Genomic DNA, 23,008 nt, shown 5'->3' on the forward strand with positions numbered 1-23,008 from the left:
TATTTATCCGAGATTGTATAACAATATTCTGCGCTAGCCAGACCAGGACTAGTGTGATTATGTTTTATTAAGGTTCGTCTTCTGCTCGTTGAACCTCGGAAGTTCGAGCGCAGTTCAGCCGTTCAAGCGCGGCGAAACGAGTGGACGCAGCTCTCCGTGTCACTCGTCAGCAGCACCGAACTGGCGCGCCCTCCATGCTGCCGGCAACCGTCTTCTGTTCATATAGCCATTGGAAAGATTCCGGCTGAGGATTAATAGCCCTTCTTTTGGTCTTTTTCCCTCGTTTCCCGGTGCTGTCCACTTCTGCCCTGTAACTTTCCAGGCTTCTTCGATATGACTGCCGTTGCGAAAAGGAGGCTACAGGCCTTGAGCCAGCAGCTCGTCGAGGGCATACCCGACGCCGGCACCTTCGAAAATATTCCTCGCATCAGGGAGGTTGCCCCCGATTCCGTGGGACCGTACGTATACACTTCTGCAACGGCCTTGACATTGTACACTCACTGATATGATAATAACAGTCGCTGCAAAGGCAAAGTCGTCATCGTCACCGGGACCAACTCGCCCATCGGCATTGGCCGCGCCTCTGCCCACCAGTTTGCCCGTAATGGCGCCAAAGCGGTCTTCATATGTGACTTCTCCTCCACCTATCTCGACGTGCACAAGCGGGAGCTCGAGTCCCTCTATCCAAACGTCGACATCCACGCTCGCCAATTCGACGCAGGAAATGAAGAGCAGGTTAAAGCCGTCGTCGACGAGGCCATGCAGAGATACGGTCGGCTGGATATCATGTTCGCCAACGCAGGCATCGTCGGCCAGCCCAAGATCTTCACCGAAATCACCGGAGATGATTTCATGAAGACAATGGAAACAAATGCCAAGGGGTGCGTATCCAAACATCTCATAACCAAATAAAACAAAGAATTACCCTCCTTTTTTTTTTTTTTTTTTTTTTTGGGCAATGCCAAACTCACATTTTATCCAGCCCCTTCCTCGCAACCAAATACGCCGCTCTCGCAATGCAGACCACCTCTGCCTCCAAACCCTACCCGTCAGGTAGCATCATCCTCACCGCCTCCGTCGCCGGTCTTCGCTCCAACGCCGGCTCAACAGACTACTCCGCATCCAAAGCCGCCGTTGTCTCGCTCGCACAAACCTGCGCCTTCCAGCTCGCCGGTACTGGAATCCGTGTAAACGCCCTCTGCCCAGGCGTGGTTGAGACAGGTATGACGAAAGGCATGTACGACATGGCGCGGGCAAGGGGTACGGAGAAGAAGATCGGCCAATTGAACCCTCTGCGGAGAGGTGCTGTTGCGGATGAAATTGCAAGAGCGGCGTTGTTTTTAGGCAGTGATGAGAGCAGCTATGTGAACGGACAGGCCTGGGCAGTCTGTGGAGGATTGAGTGCCGGTCACCCGTTTGTTCCAGGGAAGCTGGCTTAGAGCAATGGGATAGATGACTTAGACCTACTCCCATCCAGAATACCTTTCGGGTCATTGATTAAACGTTTAAACGCAATGTGTAAACAGGATTACATCATATATATCCTTGGATTGCATTGAGCCTCAATCGAACGTGCTGAGAATTTATGATAACTATTATAAATAGTACAACTTTAGGTAAAGGGCAGAAGTTGCAAATTTGGCATTCTTTACCCTCATGGAAGCTCGCCATTAGGCATTCGTAATCTATTACCCGATCCAACCCTTTTGCCAAGATGGGACAAAAGCAGGGTATAGAATGCAGAGGTAGTCACGGAGCCAACATCATATGTCGCAAGCCGTACCATCATAATCAGACAGTGATGGACTCAGCGACATAACAATGGTCACTCTTCGCCACCTAGATCTTTATTCAAAACTTCCAAGACCTTGGACTCGTCGACATTTTCCAGCTTCTGGGCTTCATCCGCCATATATTGGCCGACCCCTTGACCATCACTGTTCCCTTGCTCTTCTGCCATTTTCTCCTCCGCTCCGTATTGCGCCAGATAGTCTGCTTCAAGCATATATTCTCCACCAGCGAGCTGATCAGGAGGGAGAGATAAGGCGTATAGTGTTGGAAATTCAAGGACCTTCCTGCCTCTGAGAGCTTCGGATAAAGTCACTGATGCAGGGAGGGGGACGAGAACTGGTATATTGGCGCGCGTTCGGGGCCGGTGGAGGTAAAGGTGAATTTCGGGGCTGATTTTCGGTGTACCCTTCTCATTCGTACTGGTATTTTGATCCTCAGTCTTCGTGGACAGTTGTTCCGGGTTTGATTGTCCGGTAAGAGGTAGAGATTCCTCGGGTGTGAGGGTACGAGAACGCTCTCCCCCATCGCGAGAAGCTTCTCCAGTGATCTCTTTCCCAGCGTCAAGCTCGGGTCGTGGCTCGGGTTCTTCTTTTGAATCTGAACTCGGAATTGATCGCATGGGCTTGGCTTTGCTTGTCTGCTCTTTTTCAACGAGGTCATGCTCCTTCGCGTAAGGGGTCCTCGAAAAAGCAGTCCCAATCGTGATCGTCTCAAGACACCTAGTAATCGTCTTTTGCCCGTCCGGGAAGATCCACTCTACTGTCCAATTCACGCACTTATGCCTAAACCACGACTGTCAGTAGCTACAACGAGATCATGAAACAGAACTCCAAGGCACAAGCCGGAGTCGGCACCAGGGCCAGAGCGAGACGTACTTCTTATGCCACTGCGACATATTCTGCCTACTTCTCGTCATCCCCTTCGGCGCTCTTATCACATCCACCCCACTCTCTTCGATGCGCCTCAGCAATGCCTCTCCCTTTGTAAACTCCCCCGTCCGTCTCTTCTTCTTGCTCCTCTCTTCATCTTCCAGCATGATCCCTCGATTCTCTGCATCTCGATCCGCGCGTTCCAGGCAGCGCTCGATCTCGGTGATGAAGTTGAAATCCTTGTCGAAAGCGGCGGGCGTTGCGAGTTCTTTCCGCTTGAGATAGGCCGCTGGATCGCGGACGCCGGAGCACTGCGACCAGAGTTTGTGGCGCTTGGAGCAAGGTAGTGAGCAGGTGCGGGTTGAGCAGCGTGGACAGGTGTACTTGGGGAGGTGGGTGTGGCTGCACGTATTCAAGGATGTCAGATCATGGACAAAACCACGATAGACAGACAGAGGACGAGCTTACCAGATCGTGCATAGCTCGGAGAGAGATGCCCCGGCCATGTTTTCGAAGCTTGGGTGTGAATCCGATTCGCGACGGCAGAAAAATATGCACCTCGTTTTTGGCCTGTCTCGGGTTCAGCTGGATTCTCTGCTTTACTTGAACAGCCCGGGGCTTCACAGCTTGAATTTTTTGCTGATTCAAGTTTGTAACTGTTAATTAACTATGGGTTCACTTCACGATGACATTATTTTGCTGTTTTCGTTCGGCTGGGCTTTTTTAAGTTTCGGCAGAGTTTTGGTGGATGAGAGTCCAACCAAAAGCCAAATCTTGCCATTTCCTCTCGATGCGATCGATCGATTGACCGACAATTGCTACAAGGCTGCGATAGCGGCGGCACCGTGCGATCAGCCAGCCACACATCTGCCTCGGGAATTCAACAAGATACCGTCTTGGGGACCTCCATGGCATCTAAGTACAGAGTATCTCGATAGTTGATATTCTGAAGATAAATGCAGCCTACGTCGTGTGAATTCCTGATACCGGCTTCCGCGAATTCGGTCGCAAACGCGGTCGATCATTTTACTCCAGACTGATCGATTTTTCGACATTCTCACCGATCTCCATTTTCTTTGAGAGTGTCGCCGGAATCCCCAATCCAACGAGGATTGCTGCGGGATACTATTAGTTATAGAGAGAGAATAAGCTGGGGTGCATTTTTTTTTTTTTTTTTTTTTTAATTAATGTGCATGAAGGGTTCAAGTCGAAGCAGTAAATGCGTCTGCAGGGTCTGTCTCTGCTACACCTTGAGGATCAAACCTCACGAGCATAGAAGATGATGGGCTGTCATTTCTGACGTTGTCTGGGCTACCCAGTTGGCACTGGTTTCACGACATCCATATTCAGCCCGGTGACGGAGCAACGGAGCGCATTCAACGTATCAGCCCTGTTCAACAGCTTAAGAAATCCATGATACGATGGTAGTGTCCCTTGCGTAAAGAGAAGGATCCAGCTTGGACTGAGAGCCTTTTTCTTTTTTTAATTGGAGCGGTGTGCAAATATCGAATCACGGTGGCTCAGAGACTCCATTGAGGTACGGCGGTCGACTCGATCGTAAATGGAGTAACCTCACACTCTGGTTCATATACTCTACCAACGGACATATATACTCTCTGTCCAAAGGACGAAGGATAATCCAAGGAGATGGCAATGAACCTTGCCCTCACCGTAGGCTGTATTCGGAGCTCATGTACTCTGTACTTTGTATATGTACTCCGTAAATTGTTTGCGTTTCGGCCCCCTATTTTTGTTTGCCAAAGGCTATTTCCGCCAACTGGGGTTTGGAGCGATATTTTGTTTATGGAGATATTTGAGCATTTTTCTCCTCCATCATAGCCAGGGAATAGAGATCGTTTCTTGAGACGTTTCTAGAGTTGGAAAGGATCAATCAGGCCTGCTTGGCGATGATCCCATGGAATAAAGAGACGAAGAGGAGAAGGTTGCGAAATGCCGCACATCGTCGCTCCCCCAACCCCCGGCTACTTGAACCAAAGTCAATCCAGGGAGCTGGAAGAGGTCAAAGCAACAAGCTGCTCGGTGAATAATAATAATAATAATAATCATAATCATAATAATAATGCATAGCTACGGAGTAGCAGGATCAGATGATCGACTCCTCATTTTTATACAGCGGCAGCTGCGCAGCTGCAGACTCTTCTGTCGAGCAGGGATACGCTGTCAAGTGCGATATAATCGGACTGGTATTGGCCAGGTGCTGCCACGCTTTTCAAGGAACCAGGCACCTCTCTCTGTCGCTAGCAGTTGCACCTTGGGTTTACTCCGTATTATCGTACGTACTTTCGAGATCCCGCCCGAGGGTAGTTGACGCCTGAACCGAGCCGAGATAAACATCCACATAATGCGGAGTGCATTGACAGCAGTCCCTTGATCCGTTCCCATTATTTGAATTGACTTACCGGCAGTTCGGGAAGAACCATGGTTAAAAGGCGGGCGACCAGGCACCTTGGGAGACCCACGCCAGAACATAGAGCAAAAACTATGATTGCGAGAAGACAAGTTCCTCTGGGTCGAAGGGCCGCAGATTGTGGGTGGGGAAGAATGCTGATCTATCGTTCCTCTCGGCGTTCGAGAGAGCGAGAGAGAGAGAGAGATATAGAGAGGAAAAGAGGAGAGAGACACCGGCTCGCCGAACTGGGCCGTAAGAAAAACTCGCACGAACGATGCACCTCTTGCTGTCCTTCAGAAACTACCACTCCAAAACAGATCGGCCACCCTCAGCTCAACGATGGTGTTTTTGGAGCGATCGAGTTTCAACCACCCGCGCCTGATCGTGGGATGTGAGAGTTTCAGACGTCGGATGTCACGAAAGCCCAGGAGCGGAGTCTCATCTTAGAATGTGACGAATCAACGGGGATAGCAGTCGTTAGCCTGGTGCCATGGCCGAGGAGGTTTTGTTCTAAACTCATTTTTTTTTTGCCTTTCCCGCTGCCCTTTTTTTTTTTTTTCTTCTTCCTTTCTGGAGGGCAGCGGATGGCCCGGGTGGAGCATGTCGCTGGAGATGAGCAGTGGGCTCGCGATCACGGATCATTGGCTGCTTGGAGCGTAGGTTTGCGGCCGCGTCGGTGGCTAGCGCAGGGCCGTGGGATGCAGCGATGCGAGCGAGAGGGCTGCTAAAGTGCCGTCGGTCGAGCCCATTTTGTTGCTTTTTCCCCTTGCCTGGAGTGGGTGCGGCCGGGTCAAGCCTTAGCTCTCCCTGTGCCCCCTGTCCGCTCGCCGTCTTCCCCCCAAAAAAACCGCACTTTTCTTGCGGCGCCCCCCCTTCTCCTCCCATCCCGGATCTATATCCTCTCCTCTCCTCTCCCTCTCTCTCATCCCTCGTCGTAGTCGTCGTCTTCCTTCTGCTATCCCTCTTGCATGCCCAATCCTTTCTGCCAATCCCGCTGTTAAAATTGATCTCGATGAAGCAGTGACGGATGAGGTGTCCTCTCGTGTCCTAAACCGCAGCCTGGAGCTCGCAGCGAGGCATTTCACTGCTTGTCGCTATCGTTCGTTAATAGGGAGAGATAGAGAGAGAGAGAGACAGAATACACCCTAACAGGCCTTGTTTGGACTAACCTGTCGAGGTACCCTTCGTCTCTTCCAACTCCCTCCCCCCCATTTGTCACTCTGGCAGAGAGCTCTTATCTCGATTTCAATTGTGTTTGTTGGTTCCTTATACCGTTTTTGTCCTTCTCGAGCTTCAGGTGAAAACTGGGTGCAGGTTCTCCCATCCGGTCAAAGTCTCCCAAGGGTATCTATCCGGCTGAAGCTTTGTACACATACACAACACATATACACACACACACACACACATAGTGCCCGAGTCGCACCATCACCGTTTGTTTAACAGTCGATCATCCAGCCATTTTTGTTAGCAATGGCGCCTTCATTGAGAGACCACCCCTCCTTCGTTCGTCCCTCAACCCGCGACCGTCCCCTCACTCGTGGCGATCAGGGAGACAGCTCGCTGGTCATCCCCAGCCGCACTTCTTCTCTGCACTCGCGCATCACGCAGCCCATTCCTTCAACCCTGAACATGAAGCCCGCCCAGAGGATTCCCAAGACCCTCACCCACGCCTACATGGTCTGTGGGGTGGGCCGTGAGCCTTCTCAATGGGTTAAGGCCCCTCCACCGTCCCAGGGAAAGATCGGCCATATGAAGGGAGCGGTCGGCCAGTTTTGGCTCCCAGAGATTCTGGGAAGCAGCCCGCGATTGGAACAGGATAATGAGATTGCAAGGGCATTACATGCGGCAATGAGGGTAAGTGGAAAGGAAAGGAACTCCACAGGCACTGTGTGATGGGGCGACCTTTTTTTTTGCTTTCTCTCTATGAGACATGTACTGATCGATGAACAGGCCTGTTTCCCTCACGACGTTGAAATCTGCACTGGCAAGAGCCAGCCTCATTGCGTGCACCATTCGTTCGTTCTTCAACAGGACTCGACTCACACTCTCTACGGCATTGCCCTGCGTGTCTGGTCCCGCGCCGATGAGAAGCGCGCCGAGACCATCAGAGAACTTCGCAAGAAAACTGAACCCGACTTCTATGACAATCCAGAGGAGACCTACTGGATTCCGTACTGCCTAAGCTTCCTGTCCCGATATCCACTCTACAACCTGCTGGGAGACTATCTCCGTGGAATGTGGATTCACTGGAACAAGGCGACAAATCTCTTCCATGCAGAGGAGGTCTCGCGCATTCTGAGCTTCCCCGCGCCACGTCTTAACGACTTGGTCCGTATCGACATGAAAGATTATGCTCTATGCTATCAATTCCCCTCTTCGCCAACTGGCTTCCAGAACTTTGCCATGTGGCCACTGTTCAACTGTTTGTCTATCCCGAACATCGTTGGTGTTGTTGAAGCGGCTGTTTCTCCAACGCGCCGTATCATTTTTGTCAGCCACTATCCCGCCATTTTGACAATTGCGGCCGAGACCATTCGATTCTGCGTCCGGGTGTACGAATGGAGCGGCTTGTACAACCCAGTCGTGCATGCTCGGCATGTGAAGGAGCTGGTGCAAGAGCCCGGCCCTTATATCTTGGGTGTTACCGCTGAGTGCCGAACTCTCTTCGCAGCACCTTCTGACGCATTGGTCGTCGATTTGGATCGTAACTTCGTCTTGACTTCCAGCCCACCAAATATTTTGACCCAAGGACAGAGAACCAAGATGATTAACCGCCTGACGCAGGCGCTCAATGGTGATGTTAGCCCTAGCGGTGTGCCTCAACATCTCCGAACCGCCTACGGTGGAGGGAAGTTGATCCCAGCCGGTCAGATTATTGTTATGAGAGGCGAAGTGGAAAGCATCCAGGACCCTAGCTGGTGGAACCAGGATGCAGTGATGGCTGTGATGGACCATGTTTGTGAGAAATTGGTGAGCTCGATCTCCCCTCATACGTCAGGTTGTTCGTCATCTAACCGTGAGCAGGGCCGCAACACTGGAGTGAAGGCGATCTTTGGTGGATCCGTGAAGAAGCCATTGATGACCAAGATCTCCATGAGACATCTTAATGAAATTGTTCGAGAGCGGAATCAGTACTCGAGAGACGCTCTTGAGGCATGGCAGGACTTCATTAACCTCAAAGGAAGAATGGATACTGAACTGTCCAAGGTCAACAAACGAAACAACTTCTTGGTTGAAGAGCTCGAGACGTGGAAGCAGCAGGTCAGTCGCTAACACCCCCCCCCCCCCCCCCCCCCCCCCCCCCGGCGGTTGAATGCCGTTTATTTCCTCTACAAATTTATCTAACATGGCCATCCAGTTCCTCAAATTCCAAGCATTCGCTGAGCAACTCACCAAAGAAACCTCAGAACTCAAAGTCAAGATTGAAAGCCATAAGCGCGAGAATCGTCGGCTTACTGCACTTATTGACCAGCAGAAGGACGATGCCGCCCGTCTCACCATGCGTCTTTCGGGTACTGAGAAACAGCGAGATGACGCCTTGGAAGCTCTTGTTCTGCAGCAAGAAATTGCAGAAGAGTTGGAGCGAGAGAGGCAACGCAACCAGAAAGAAATTTCTGCCCTTCAACACACCAATACAACCCTTACCCGACAGCGCGATGAAGCCCAGCGCGTGGTCCTTCATCTTCGGAGCCTTATCAACGCTCAGAATCACCATATGGAGCACATTATCCGGTCTATCAGCGATGTACCCGAATTATCTGAATATGCCGATGAGAGCTTCGAAGATCTTCCAGAAGACGAAGAATGCGATGGTGATCGATCCAAGACCCCTTCTGCTCGCAGATCCATCGCTAGACTCGGTGCATCAAGCCGTGCCGGCAGTGTTGATGGCGACGATGTGAGCCCAGAGATGGAAAGCCAACTCCTCGGCCTCGGAAAACACAAGCGGTATTCCCAGCTTAGCATCACCGACGTCGCAGACCGCCATCTCCGGGCCAAGACTGATGCTATTGCCGACATTATCCGCAACATCAGCGAACAGTGTGCCGCTGCCGTCGAAGGCCTCCACCTCGCGCAAGACGCTGAGCTCGAGGATGAGGCCAATAAACAAGAGAGGGAGCAACGAAACAACAAGCTCCACCCTAACGAAGACGGTAGCCAGGAGCCATCTTCCCGTCCAGGGAGCGAACATGGTGATAACCTCCTTACCCCGGACGGTCGAAACTCCAGCATTTCCAGCATCCCACCGACGCCTGATCTCGTGCACAATCGCTCCAGCACGTCCATGTCGATGGTGAGCAGCTCCACGATGCCAGAGCGATCGAGTCAGCAATACGGACCTGGTGATTTGCCAACTAGGATCCTAGAGGATGATGATGAGCGTGCGCACGAGGCTGATGCCGACGACCAGCAGAGCGGTGAGACCGTTCACAAGAGTGCCAGCCACGACACGATGAGAGCCGGCACTGTACATGTTGTTGCGTGAATAAATTATCTTCGCAGATTGTCCTGATAAAACCGCAATGTGGAAACGGAATGATGTATACATTTTTGCAGTGGCACTTTTCTTATTTTTTTTTTTTTTTTCTTTTTGTTCTGCATTCATTTAGTCTCTTTTTTTTCTTATTTTCTTTTTCTTTCTTTTTTTTTTTTTTTCTCTTTCTTTTCCTCTTGTGTCCCCTACATACGGTTTGTATTTCTGTTCTGTATTTCTTTCCTTTGTTTAGATTCCCTTCTTCGTATGTATTCAGGGGGTGTGTATGTGTGTGCGTGTATACCTTGTAACTTTTTATTTCTTCCTCTCTTTTCCTTCAGGTTGTCGACGTACAGAATTTCCCCTTCCTCCCAAGGTTCCTCTAAATTTCCCTCTTCCTCTTCTGTCGATAATACGAGGGGAAGCCTGTACTCTCCTCTTCTTGTACGGAGTACCTTACTTTTGAAACCTGACGCGCCAGTCAGGGTATATTTCACTCCGGGCAACCTTGGGACCTCTGGTCAGATATGGATTGGTATGTAGTAGTTTTAGGAGGGTTGAAAAATATTATTCCATTTTTAATTTCTGGATTCATGAATCCGTACTTCGCAGTTTTAGGTGCTCAGGGCCGTTTTAGAAGGATGTTCCAACACGATCCGAAAACTCCTCCTGGCCCCTGTAAGCATGTCAAGGATCCGAGATGGACGCTGAGAGAGCGTGATCCAACAGCGGACAAGGGTTACTTCACTTTACGACATCGTGTCGCGGCGAAATTCAAAGGCAGCTTTGTGTTTACATGCGTCATGATAGTTATCTAGAAAGGCACAGAGTAGGATTGTTGAATATGCTAATAAGCATATTTACCCACGGTCACTAATCTACGAAGTAGCTAAGGGTGTTATCAGACACAACAACGCCCAGAGTACAAGACTATACGCGCACAGCCAATGACCCATCTTGCTGGGAGCAATGTGGCTATACTGAGCAACCGTCTTCTTTTACCAAGGTGTAGAATAATAGACGAGGAGGGTATATAGTGGGATGAGACAAAACAAGCTAAAGCATAAACAATAGAATACTCCAAAACAAAACTCCATTAAAAAGAATGCGCGATTCAAATAGAACATCTCATCAGATAATAGAGAGCAAGGTCGTAGGTATGTCGGTATTCGGTACCTTGGGACGCAAATTGAAAACGCCGGATATAGAGAAGACGAAGCTAGTGGTTGGAAACTCCGACGCCAATCCGGCCATTGTCGATGAACAGTAGTAGGTCATATCCGTCATGAGGCGATCTTGGGGGTATCATGCATGCTATGGTACAATATCAACGTGATCTAATTTCCGCCGGACGCCAATATTGTAAAGGTCGAGGAAGAGGAAGAGTATGAACTCCGTAGACCATAAGACTCCTGAACCATATCAAATACTCGTATGGTTGTGTTAAAAGCTTGAGCAAGCATGCCTGATAAACGCCGCCAAACACCGAAAAAAAATAATATATATACCGAAGGAAAGGGACTCTGGTAGTCGAATTCCTATTCTTTAGCCCAACGGCCATCTTCAGAATAAGAGACAGGGGATATTATCTCCGTAGCAACTGTTCGCATATCCTCATCACCCGAGCTTGCAGCACCATCCGCGCCAGGCGATCTTGACAGGGCACTGAGCTTCGCGGAGCCTGTTGGTGAGGCTTGATTTCGTTCCATTCGGCTTGGTTGAATCTTAATACGACCACGTTCCAAGGCCTGGAGAAGGAGGGAATTGACTTCGTCTGTAACAATGTCTTTGAGTTTATTCATTGCTTCGTCGGATACTTGAGAGCCATATGCATTCCAGCCGAGCTTGTCCAAGCCTTCTGAAACAATGGATTTAGTATCAACAGCAGAGCCTGGCGGTACGATTTTGTGGAGGGCCGCTGGAGAGATTTCGTTCGATCGTCGAGAGAGCTTCGCTGGTTTCGGTTTCCCCGAGGCTATCGATCCAATTTCGTCGTGGGCCCGTTTGTGGGTAGTTGTGATGATGTGCTGATTCGGGCCTTCGCCCACTTCATTTCGAATTTTATAATAGACCAAACCTAATGTGGCAGCCAAAGCCTGATGGCAAGCCTCTGGATAAAGCCGGGCAGCTTCGGCGCGAGTCAGATCGGATGGTAGGTCACTGGAGTCACTGGAATCACTCAAATATCCGTCTCCTGGAAATATTGAACCATGGGGGTGTGGCATGCGTCCCCAGTATTGGTATCCCTCCAGCTGGTAAAACTCCGCTAATTCAACAAGTCGGTGAACTGTAGTCAGGGGGAAGGGAGATCAGTACTTCATCTGCGTTTTTTTAGAGGTAATGCTCACCCCTATTTCGTCGTTTTAAACACCAAAATTTCCAGACAGTTCTAGGGAAGAATTCTGGCCATCGAACGGTTCCATCCTCTTCAACAAACGGTACAGGGGTGATTGGAGCGTGGACAGTGTGTGCAAGGGAGTTAAAACGAACCCGTTCTGTGTGGTTCATTCTCGTCCGAAGCTGGCTAACGATAGCCTGAACTTGACACACATCGGCTCCTGTTGTGCATACGTTTGTGTGAAGCCGTTGGACATCGAGTTGGAGTTGGTTGACAGCGTTCTGTACGCGACTGACATTGCTATGCAGAAGTGCATCGTTTGATCCGAGTTCATCAACATGGGTTCTGAGCTGGAGGATTTCAGTCCTCAAATGGGAGGCGTCGATTCGGATCTGATTAACGTCGGTTTTTGTTTTGCCAACTGCATGTTCAATTTTGGATGTGAGGGACCTTTGGGCGTCAAATTCTCGTAGTATTGATTCATCTTCTTTGTTTCGTCGGTCAACATAACCGTTCTTTGTCAGAACGGTGGAATGGAGTTCTCGCACTTTGCAGTCGAGCTGGTCAAGGCGGTCGTGGATATGATGAAGAGCAGGATCTGATACGGAGGATTGGGGTGTAAGTTCTCGCTTCACTGAAATAGTGCTTGTCATGCTTGAGGATCTGCTGAGAAGGGTGCTCCCTCTCTCCACGGTGGACATCATCTTTCAGCGAACGGGAATCACCGTGGAATCGTCCCTAACACAACGCAATGTCCATTTTGAAAGATATAAAGTTGCAAGTTGATTTAGGATATGCTGGTCTGATACTGTATCGGTATCATCTGGATTATCTTATCGGCATCGATAGGGAGGAGATGGGGATGGAATTCAAAGTGGAAGCGGCACTTGGGATCAAAGAGACAAGACAATGACCAATTTTGGCAGACAGGGCAAAAGGAGTCGCGGGAACACCGACAAGTTGGCGATATAAAGTCAAGCCGCCCGGACATGAGCGGATGATGCACAACACCAAAGCACTATGCCGGATCAGGAAGCTCAGCAGGCTCGGCGCTCGCTTGCATGCGCTGGCCTCGTATTCGAAACCCGACTAGGCCCAATGCGGTACTGATTCCGTGCCAAGAACAGCAGTGTGCCCAGCCGCTGTTGGGCTGAGAATTTTGCACTTCTTCCAACCCAAGGCCCTGCGGACGTGGCAAAAGAAGGCAAGGCAACAAGTCAGAAGTGCCAGCGACTGGAGAAAAGCAGCAAAGGAGCCCAAACAGTCATAAAGACAAAGAATTAACCATAGCAGGGCGAGGACAACCCTTCCAGGCTTTTAGAGGTGAAAGACCAGAACTGTGCCATTTGTGACCAAACAACCTGTGACCAGTTCCTTTCATGTGCGGAAGAAACTTAACTATTCTTAAAATAGTTAAGCTCAAAACCAAGGCAGCGTCGGCTTCGTAAAAGCCATTGGCAGCCACCAGTGATTGGCCGACCAGTTCCGCCCGGGCCTCAAAGGGAGAACCGGTTGCTGGGTGATTGGCCAGGAGCAAATTGTTGCGATCATTGTCTCTGCGCGTGGCGTTGATCCAGTTTGCTTCTGTTCCAGGGTCGTGTAACAAAGGTAAGAAGGGCGTATGACGCTAGTGGCTTGGTGCCTGTTGCTCTGTAATTAATAAACCTCAGAATCAGACAGAAAGGTGGTGTGAGAACAAAACTGCAAAAGAAAATTGATGTTCTGCCAATGGGCGGCAAACCCTGGCTGACATGATGGGCACATGACTTCGTGTGGTTCCCGCGTCGCGGCGCTGTCCGTCCAAATGCCATTTACAGGTCCTGTGACGTGACAGGATGCGGACAGCGATGGGTGACTGTTGGAATCAGAGACAATAGGCAATGATTCATCCTGACGACAAGCCGCCGGTCTGCGGCATCGCTCATTCCTGGATCATTATCCTGGTCCTATTGAACTGACCATCATTGGAAAGACTGGGGCGAATCATTGCAGTACCCTGAACATACCAGAGCAAATTACCTGATCCGAGTATTCTGGATTCAAAAATAATCATTTGTCCTGTGGCCGCAGGATTTCTGAGGCGGGTGTGCCCAGGGTTGCTGGGAGCCCGCTGCGGAATACAGGCATAATTTCGCCTGCGGCATTCCAAATAATCCGCAAATAGCTGGGCGTATTCTGCAACGACTGCGGTTGTCTACAAAACTTCTTCATCTTCCCCGAAATCTTGAGTCATTGGTACTGGCATTGGTGGCGACTGTGCTCGCCAGGCTTCCTCCTTGAGACGGCAGGGCAGACGTCCCGATTGGCAGTCTCCTTGTCCCGAAATACTGACAAGAAAGAGCCAAGGGCAAATCAACGAAATCAAGTGTCCACGAGCGGAGTACCCCCGTGAAGAGTTGTAGTCAACTTTTTTCAAAGATGACACAATAGATTCGCGGGTATGACATTCATGGGAGCAGCCTACAGAGGGTCTGTTAGCCTATCCTTCAATGAAGGGGGTAGGCGGATTCCAAAACACGCACTTGCAGGCTTTTTCAGTCCAGGGTCTGTCGTCCTCACATCATCACTGGAATGATAAGCTAGGCAACTATCACAGAGGGAGCCAAACGTCGATTGACAAGCGTTTTGCCTCACAGACACATATCTGGAGCAGTACATTTCTATTCCACCAGATGTGAAACCCTCAAAGATCAGGAGGGTTGGGTACCGGGCCCAGACCAATCCAGGGGGGCTTCCCAGGTTAAGGTAGAGAGTCCTTGAAGGTTCTGGCAAAGGTTGGCCGTTTGTAGTTGGCTCGTCTTTGGATCCAGTAATGAATACCCAGCTTCATCAGGGGGACATGGTCGTGGAGCAGCAACACAGAGATGCGAGGAAGAGCAGACGCAGTGGGTTAATATCTGTTATAAACAGCAGTATATGAATGGCAGCCAAGGTCGATGCTCTCTTGTCAAGAGATGAAGTGGACCCAACCAACATTATGTATGTACTCTGTATGTAGTGGCGTTTCCCTGTCTCACTCACGCTCTCCGTCTCACTCGCTGACATTTCACTCTCAGCTGACTCAACACAGCGTCAAAGGTGGAATCGGAAGGAATCTGCTGGATTGTTCCTTCCCCTCCGCCCTATGATCAGACGTGGAAAGAGTCACTTTCCTTTTTTGGACATGGCTCAAATAGGCAGCTGAGTGGATAAATGATATTCCATTCCGATGCAGGTTGACTAATCATGAGGCTGATTTCGATGTGATTGGTTCCCTGACGAGAACCCACCAAACAAATCCGGGCGCTCAGAAAAAGGGGGGCCACAGCGAGCCAGCCCCTGATAACGAAGTCTACGTTTCCCTTCCTTGATGGAGCCGTATATTCTGTGCCTATAAGACGAAGTTCTTGTCGATCTTGTAGTCCATATTATTATGATGATGATGATGATGATGATGATGAGATGTCTTGCAAATACAGCCTCTCTATCTTTGTTGGCGAGAAATGCAGTTTAAAAACGGTGTATCATGGGCATTTTTCAACAGAAGGGGACGATGACCTCGTCCATACCCCTGAGGCTACCGGATGCCGCTCCTCGCCATTAACTGCGCTGGAACCACGGAAACATAGAAAAGCATGTCTTTCCAGCGAGCACCTTCCACCGTGCGTTCACCTTGGTGGGCATCTGCTTCCCTCGATATAGGGGAACCTGGCGGCCAGAAATTTCCTCCTCAAAGCAGACCTTGCTTGCTCCATATCTATACCCATAGTCAGTACTCGTAATTTCATACAGAGAACGTATACATATTCTCCGCTGTCTCTTTCGTCTTTCCTCTCTCAAAAATAGAGACTGTCGCAGGCATGAGTTCTCTCCTTTTCATCATCCTCCTAGGGGGATCTCTCGTCTCTTTGTCGTCACAGACAGATTTGCAGAGCGATGTTTCCACTTCTAACAGCACTACCGAGCGGGTCGCGCAACATATTGTCGCACCCAAGTGTGACTGTTACGTGGTCTCCGGGCCGGAGCCAGGCTACTTCCAGCATTACCGCTTCTATGATTTCCGGCCTGCTCCCGCGAGAGACACCCCGAAAAAGGGCATGAAGAAGAAAAATGACAAAAAGGAGAAAGATAGGGAGAATATGGGACCCACGGGGATCAACAGTCGTCATCACGCCCTGAATGGACACGCCTTCTTTAAGGAATGGAACATCCAGAGCTGGCACCGTGTCGGGTCTACGCTGTTCCCCATCAGCATCGTCCACTCCTATGACAACGTCTACATCACCGAAGGCAAGGCAAGCAGTTCCGACGGATCATACCATTTGGTACTCCGCTCAACCAGACATGAGGAGTACACTTCAACTGCCGAAGTCCAGACCTCGGCGGAGAATATTCTCCACTGTTCCTACCGCGTTCGCATGCGGCTCTACTCAACTTCCCAGGGTGGGTCGGGCAAGATACTACCTCCCCCCGGCGGTGCCGTTGCCGGGATATTCACCTATCACTCCCGAAACAGCGAATCGGACATTGAAATTCTTACCATTGACCCTCCTAATCGTGTGCACTACTCCAACCAGCCGGATTGGGACCCGACCACCGATGAAATGATCCCCGAGGCCAGTGACGATATCGATATTGAAGTTCCTTGGACGGACTGGGCTGATCATCGTCTTGACTGGCTTCCGATGCAAAGTCGCTGGTTTCTCAATAACGACCTAGTACTTGAAAAGGACTATGGCGTGCCTTCGTCTCCGAGCGCTCTCGTTCTAAACTTGTGGAGTGACGGCGGTATGTGGTCGGGAAATATGTCTGTAGGCCAATCGGTATATATGGGGGTTGAATGGATTCAAATCGCATACAATACCTCCACTCAGCACGTTGGAGAAACACATGACCCCCACACCCAGTATGTGGGCCATGGCAATCGCTGGGGAGAGCGGTTTCGTAGCTATTTCTGGAGGAGTCGTTGGCGTCATAGGTTCAACTTGGGCAGGATGAAACCTGCAGCAGGGGAGCCAGAGAAGGATCCTGAAGGCAATGATGGCAATCCTGATGGACGTCCGGTTCAACAGGAAGACCAAGACCGCGATTACGACTACGACCAGGGCGAGTATGCTTCTGATTATGATCACGAAGATAGTCACAGCGGTGATCGTGATGGTGGGAATCCTTCCGAGAAACTCGAATGCGCCGTTGTCTGTCAGATTGACGACGTAGGTATGACCGGCGTCCCTGAGGTTGTGTGGGACGCATCTTGGGAGCAACACTGAGACGCCAACGACGGGAATCAAGAATGTGCAGCGTTCAGGACGGCCAAATGTTTATTTACCTCTAATTGCTCTGTAGCAAGTAACTAGACGATATGCCAGCATACATAGCCCAAAAATTGATGATTACCTGGACTAAGTTCACAAATACAACACTTAGTGAGCCTCAGCCTTCTTAAGCTTTACATAAATAACTATGCACCTGGAAACCCTTTTTTCAGATCTATCCCTCCAGAGGAGAGGGATCAAAAAAAAAAAAAAAAAAAAAAAAGCAAAGTCAGCCAGACAATAAGCCATAATTAAAGATACAACGATACCAAATGATAAAAAAAGTCTTCAAATTTTTTAGACGCTATCAATCACCCTTCATGGGGTAGCGTCGCCTTCCGGTCTTGCATAATAATACATATTGTACATTTTTTTTTATTTTTATTTTTATTTTTTTTTGCCCCTTGAACATTCCCAAGTACCAAAGATGCGACGGGCTTCCCAAACCATTCCTTTCAGTTCGATCATTTCAAGCAATTCAACCGACCCCTTCGCAAAATAAGACAACGCAGAAGGTAGGCAAAAAGGGGGGTATCCATCCGTAAAATGCTCTTCAAGTAAAAAAGCCCCAACCAAAGCACCAAGCTATGCCAGAATGCAAAACCAGTCAAAAAACAACAGAAGCAGACACTCATTATAGCACAATCCCAGCAAACCAAACACCAGATCCAAACCTTATCGTTCATGAACTCCAAGTAAACCACCCAAGACCAGGTCTTTTTGTATCAAAAGTTGTAGTAAAGCCGCAAAACGCCATTATCATATGCCAAAATGGAGGTACAAGCCGACTGGACGCCTGTTCGAAATAAATATTTAAGAGCCCCAACCCAAGCTCATGTCAAGTTTTCAGCGTCCGACGGAGGGAAATATAAAGTCAGGGTAAAAGAGTCATCGTCGAAACACCGAATCAACGCCAGAGAAGTCCCGTTGTTATCGATTTTGGAAGATGCGCGAAGTCAGCGAATAATGCCCAGCTAATATCTGTTTCTGCCCGCCACAGAGAGAGACCCTTTCGAGATCGATCGATCCTTTTGATTTTGCCGGTGGTTGTCCGTAATACTGCCAGCGAGTTCGACCTTGAGAGCAAGTAAGTGCATCGTGAACAGGGGAATGAGGGACTACATGACTTTGCGAAGAGACAACAACGAAATAAAACCGCCAGCAGCCAACGAGGGCGCATTGCAATGCGTAAGACGCTTCTCACCGTCAACTGAGCCAGGTTACCCCAGCCAGGCGGACAAGATGAGCGAATTACTATAAACAAAAGCGAAACACCCCCAGCCCAATACTACAGCAGGTTACCCTGTGAGCAGGTCCGGCAGGCGTATTACATGGGACTGGAAAAAAAAAAAGGAGTAACATCCCAGAAACATCGCAGGTTGCCCAACGACGCCCTGAACGAACGCTATATACAGAACTGATCCCTCATTCCCCTGTTAGAAAAGTTAGAATTTGACTGCACATACCGCTCTTATGGTTTAACCTCATCCCATCCAACCCGAAATCAAATTGGCGAGGAGAGAGCCGTGCTATCACGAAGCCATTACAGCAACGATCTAACATCGAACTCTCGTTTCGGGTCGAAATCTCCATCTAGACCCCCGTTCATCAGCTCGGCAACTATCCTCTTGCGGATCGCGGGTATGTCCCTTGGCCCGTACGACAGGGGCTGCTCTAACGCCACCAACTTGGCGGTCGTCAAAAGGAACACACCGCAGTCGCTGCCGTTATTCTGCTGCGGGGAGGTCGATGGGAGAACCCGCCACTCTTCTTCGACGAAGAGATTGCCCAATTCACCTCGGAGCCACTCTTTGATCTTGGCGACGTAGGCGGAAGAGCTGCCGCCGAGGGAATCAAAATGTTCGATCGTTCGAACAGCCGGTTTGACCACCATGAGAGTCCAATGCGCATGGTTATGAATGGGCACGAAAACTGACTCCACTCTCAACAATGCTGGACCCCCAATTTTGGCACGAGATGCCCAACGCCGTACGGATTCGTAGCCTTTGTCACGAAGGCTAGAGTAGAAAAAGGTATTGAAGGCGTGGTGCTTTGGCTGGTGGTGCCTTCCCAAATTACCCGATGACCGACGAGCGTAGTCGATAATTAATGCGAGGTACGCATTGATGATTTCATCGTTGAGCCAAGCCAACGGTGTTGCGCACGTCGCAAAGTCACGGCGTGTCAGGGCATCTCCACTGAGTGTGGTGCCGAGCTGACGACTGTCGGGTTGGGACAGTGCCGTATCGACTTTCGACTCCCACTTGGCCGGGAGTGGTCGGATGATCGGGCCTTGACGGATTCGGGGGGTTGGTCGACCGGCTGGGCGTTTCGAATCTTCCCTTTTGGCTGCCACCGAGAAAACAGAAGCCTGTGGGTCAAAAACCCTGACTGACGAGATTGGACGTCCACGCGGGGTCGTGGATGGCAACCAATGGACAGACTTCTGTTTGGTCCGCGGTTCTTCACTGGGGCGGACCGGCTCGGCGACGGGAGACGCAGGTTGAGATATTGCTGTTGGTTCAGCAGAGGCAACACCTTGGGCCTCGACAATAGTCAGAGGGGTTCTGGCCGGTGTCTCAGGCTGAACTGGCAACATCTCTTCCTGGAGAGATGGAAGATTCGGGCGGGGGGACGAAGTAAACCATGCCGCCATCTTTGTCTCGAGCTCTTGACGCACCTGCTCTCTCGCTGCCCTAGACCGACCGAAGCCCCTAAAGGGTGTTCGGTTGTTTGGCTGGCGCCTAGGGCCGGGCTCGCTGGTGCTCTGGATCGATCTACCTCTCCAACTAGCTTCGCTTTTCGTGACGCGTCCGCTGGAGATTCCCTGGACGGAATCTTTGGATTTGGCACGCTGGGACGGCACCTTGTCCTTTCGGACAGCCTTGCTCGTTGGACGCGGCTCGGTAGATCGACGACTCGAGACATGAGTCGGCGGCGTGACAACACCGGGTGGTGTAACCGTTGGGAGCGAGGCCGGGGTTACGTGAACAACTGGAACTTGGGATTGGCGCTGGTTCCGTTGCTCCTCTCGCTGTCTCTTTCTGTATTCGCACCAGGTCATGAATTTGCGAGCCGGGGGGCAGGCTTTGCAGAATTCGCTGACCTGGCGTTTGACGGTTCCGAGGATTCTCTTGGCGTACACCACCCAGGTTGGTTGATTTTGTGCAGGAATTGGCGAGGGCACAAAGGACGAACTCGACATGGCATTGCCTATTGTTCTTAACGTCAGAGCAGGTTCTTCTTTTTTTTTTTTTTTTTTTTCCTTCGGTGGGGGGAGGATGTATCAATGTGATACATTCGAATAACATACCATGTTTGCACTTGGCACATACGCCGGACTCATTGCCAGAAGCTTCCTTGGAGAGATCGTGATTGATGGGAGATGGACGCGTTGGGGTACGCGGCCAGCTTCCGGGTATTGGCTGCATCACAGACTGAAAGAAAAGTCAGCCCAAAATCGTTCAGTTTCTCAGTTACGGGAGATATTACATCTCCTGCGTCGGCTTTAGATCCTTCAGACCCTGAAAGCTGACAAGCACACTTCGCAACAGTTCCAAGAGAGACGGTATTCGCCAGCTTGAGCTCCACCTGCATCAGTTAGGATCATCATATTGCCGTTGTGCGTTTAACCGGGAAACATTGACTTACCAATGGGGATCGACTTGCCCGCCCTGTGTCGATCTCGTTCTGCATTGGATCCTCAACCTCATCGATCTTCCGCTTGACCGGAGAGAGCTTTTGTGTCTTGCCAGACACAACAGTGTCTCCGTCACATCCTTGTTGGCGTTTTGATTCGTCGCTTTGGGGATCAGAGTCCGGGGTCGGCACGAGCGGCTGTGACGCCGATACGACGTTACGCGATGCGTCCGTGCTAGCTTCCTGGCGTTCTGTTAGCGACTTGTCATCCTGCTGTGTTGACGGAACAGCCTGCGGTTTGGGAACTGAAAGAGAAGAACGGGAGGCAACGGCGCCAAAGTTTAGGATAGGCTCAGAGAGCTTAGCAACTTTTGGCAGGTTTCTCCGAGGATTTGGCCTCAATGTATTCCAAGGATCCGGGAACTTAACCATAGAACGGGAAGGGATCTGATAGGGATGGTATCTTGGGCGGAGTTGCATGTGGTAAGGCAAAGCCGGGTTGAATACCTTTGGAAATGCAGCACTGAAACCACCACCGAGATATCCATAGACCGAATGGTTTTGCCAGCTGGGCCGTGCTGGCACGAACTTGGGCTTCGGCTTGGATATTGGGATTGCCAGGGGCTGGGACTCGGGCTTGGGAGGCGCGGGTTTCGCGTACGCAGAGACGAACGGCCGGCTAATGTCGAATCCAGGGCAATAAGGATTACTGTCCAGTAGATCAGCAACTCTGAAGGGCATACCATTTGGCCCAACTTGGGCTTGGACCTGTCCCGGGCCCGAAACATACCCGTTGTCGAAAGGCGAGACTGGAGGGAGCGGCGGGTTAGCAAGCGACAACGGCAATGTTTGCAGTCCAACAGCCTGACCCTGATTTGTGTCCAGGGCCCCAGTTGTCTGAGTGCAAGCATTAAATTGTACTCCGATGTTAGGAGCAGGCTGGAACAGGGGCGCGGTCGTAAAATTCGGAGGCTGTGACACGACAGGCGGGTATGGGCTTTGAAGAACCTGCCTGGGATGCTGACTTTCGCTCTCGCCCATTGTTATTTCGACGGAGGTTGCTTGCTGAGCCAGAAAGGCGCCGTTTAGCGACGGGGGATACGAATGGTCGCTCTGCGAGAGGTTTTGAAAAACCCCCTGATCGACGTCACTCATTGTCACATCACCAAGAGTTTCTTGTTGGGGCAGGCATACATTGAAACCTTGGGCAGCCGAGAAGCCAGCCGGTGCTGGGTTTTGCGGAACCTGCTGCCGGCAATCCTGGCTTTCGCCTTCGCTCATTTGCACATCGTCAGGAGGTGCAAGCTGCGTATAAACCGAGGTGTCGAAGCACGCAGGATCTACATGTCCGCTTGAAGGTGTGCTTTGACGAGGTTGCTGGTCGTCCTCGCTCATTTCCACGTCGCCAAAAACTTCTCCCTGGGCCTGGCCGGAAGGGTTAGAGTCCACAGGAGTTTCATACCCACCTGGGCATGTGGCTTGACGCGACTCCTGGGCGTCCCGCCGCACTTCTACACCGTCAGGGGCTGCTTGCTCGGCCAAAAGGTCGATATCAAAGTCGTATCCACTTGGGGGCGTGCTTTGGCGTGGCACGTTCTGACGACTTTCCTTGGGCTTGGGTGGTGTTCCTCCGAATAGAATCCGATCAAGCTCGTCATCGCTATCATGGCCTATTGGTTTGTTAGACTCGCCCTCTCGCTGGCGACCAAGAGATTCAGTGAAGAAGGCCAAAGGGTCGGTAGGCTCCTTTGTTGTTTCTGCCTTTTTTCGAGTCTCTTGCTCGCCATCACTGTAGTCTTCTACAATGAAGCCAGGAACATGATAAGGCTCCCGCTTGGTCTTTTTGGGGCTCTCAGACGCCTTCTGCTGGGACGGCGAGTCTAAGCTCAAGCTCCCAAGTCCGGGGAGGATACGTTCATGTGACGCTTGGGGCGGTTGTTGCTCCATATTAGCACTCGAGGTCGCAGGCTGGGGAGCGTAGACTAAGTTCAGGCCCTGTAGCCCTGAGACAATACGTCGTGGTGGCGTTCGGGGAATCTGCTGTTCGTTATTCTGGCCTTGGTCCTTGCTTTGCGAGTCCATGTTAAAAGCTGCCGTTGGAACTGGATACAAGAACGAGCTAGGTTTGGGAAGGTGGCAAAGGCCAAAAGAAGAATAAGAGATGAAGGAGGAAGGGGATGAGAGGTTGTGGAC

The 23,008-nt window shown here is 50.7% G+C and overlaps 6 protein-coding genes across 6 annotated transcripts; 3 read left to right on the forward strand and 3 right to left on the reverse strand.

The window, feature by feature from the left end:
• The first annotated feature begins 116 nt into the window (after window positions 1–116).
• Window positions 117–1,508, forward strand: D8B26_005107 (uncharacterized protein). Its single transcript, XM_003066660.2, has 3 exons — window positions 117–458; window positions 519–881; window positions 983–1,508. The coding sequence occupies exons 1-3, from the start codon at window positions 334–336 to the stop codon at window positions 1,437–1,439; spliced, it is 945 nt and encodes a 314-aa protein (XP_003066706.2). The 5' UTR covers window positions 117–333; the 3' UTR covers window positions 1,440–1,508.
• A 316-nt stretch (window positions 1,509–1,824) lies between these two features.
• On the reverse strand, window positions 1,825–3,166 carry D8B26_005108 (uncharacterized protein; the record flags this gene model as incomplete). The annotated part of the gene is made up of 3 exons (XM_003066659.2): window positions 1,825–2,573; window positions 2,667–3,062; window positions 3,129–3,166. 3 exons carry the CDS (start codon window positions 3,164–3,166, stop codon window positions 1,826–1,828), a joined length of 1,182 nt encoding a protein of 393 aa, XP_003066705.2. The 3' UTR covers window position 1,825.
• Window positions 3,167–6,540: 3,374 nt separating this feature from the next.
• Window positions 6,541–10,104, forward strand: D8B26_005109 (uncharacterized protein; the record flags this gene model as incomplete). The annotated part of the gene is made up of 4 exons (XM_003066658.2): window positions 6,541–6,924; window positions 7,021–8,040; window positions 8,095–8,331; window positions 8,429–10,104. The coding sequence occupies 4 exons, from the start codon at window positions 6,541–6,543 to the stop codon at window positions 9,554–9,556; spliced, it is 2,769 nt and encodes a 922-aa protein (XP_003066704.1). The 3' UTR covers window positions 9,557–10,104.
• Window positions 10,105–10,365: 261 nt separating this feature from the next.
• On the reverse strand, window positions 10,366–13,146 carry D8B26_005110 (uncharacterized protein). Its single transcript, XM_003066657.2, has 2 exons — window positions 11,893–13,146; window positions 10,366–11,831 (listed from the first exon to the last, which is right to left on the reverse strand). The coding sequence occupies exons 1-2, from the start codon at window positions 12,584–12,586 to the stop codon at window positions 11,083–11,085; spliced, it is 1,443 nt and encodes a 480-aa protein (XP_003066703.1). The 5' UTR covers window positions 12,587–13,146; the 3' UTR covers window positions 10,366–11,082.
• Window positions 13,147–15,721: 2,575 nt separating this feature from the next.
• Window positions 15,722–17,131, forward strand: D8B26_005111 (uncharacterized protein; the record flags this gene model as incomplete). Its single annotated transcript, XM_066124720.1, has 1 exon — window positions 15,722–17,131. The coding sequence occupies one exon, from the start codon at window positions 15,722–15,724 to the stop codon at window positions 17,129–17,131; it is 1,410 nt and encodes a 469-aa protein (XP_065980801.1).
• Window positions 17,132–18,513: 1,382 nt separating this feature from the next.
• ULP1 (Smt3-specific protease) lies at window positions 18,514–22,897 on the reverse strand (the record flags this gene model as incomplete). The annotated part of the gene is made up of 6 exons (XM_066124721.1): window positions 18,514–20,389; window positions 20,490–20,613; window positions 20,669–20,767; window positions 20,828–21,058; window positions 21,323–21,952; window positions 22,010–22,897. 6 exons carry the CDS (start codon window positions 22,895–22,897, stop codon window positions 18,720–18,722), a joined length of 3,642 nt encoding a protein of 1,213 aa, XP_065980802.1. The 3' UTR covers window positions 18,514–18,719.
• Window positions 22,898–23,008: the final 111 nt, after the last annotated feature.

The sequence above is a fragment of the Coccidioides posadasii genome, chromosome 3 (genome assembly GCF_018416015.2).
Source record: "Coccidioides posadasii str. Silveira chromosome 3, complete sequence".
Taxonomy (NCBI): domain Eukaryota; kingdom Fungi; phylum Ascomycota; class Eurotiomycetes; order Onygenales; family Onygenaceae; genus Coccidioides; species Coccidioides posadasii.

What these genes read in the sequence shown, in the direction of transcription:
- D8B26_005107 (XM_003066660.2), top strand. Translation starts at nt 334, where the DNA reads ATGACTGCCGTTGCGAAAAGGAGGCTACAGGCCTTGAGCCAGCAGCTC. An exon ending in GCCCCCGATTCCGTGGGACC is followed by an intron (nt 459 to 518) that starts GTACGTATACAC and finishes TGATAATAACAG; the next exon opens with TCGCTGCAAAGGCAAAGTCG. An exon ending in ATGGAAACAAATGCCAAGGG is followed by an intron (nt 882 to 982) that starts GTGCGTATCCAA and finishes CATTTTATCCAG; the next exon opens with CCCCTTCCTCGCAACCAAAT.
- D8B26_005110 (XM_003066657.2), bottom strand. Translation starts at nt 12,586, where the DNA reads ATGATGTCCACCGTGGAGAGAGGGAGCACCCTTCTCAGCAGATCCTCA. An exon ending in TTTAAAACGACGAAATAGGG is followed by an intron (nt 11,832 to 11,892) that starts GTGAGCATTACC and finishes CCCTGACTACAG; the next exon opens with TTCACCGACTTGTTGAATTA.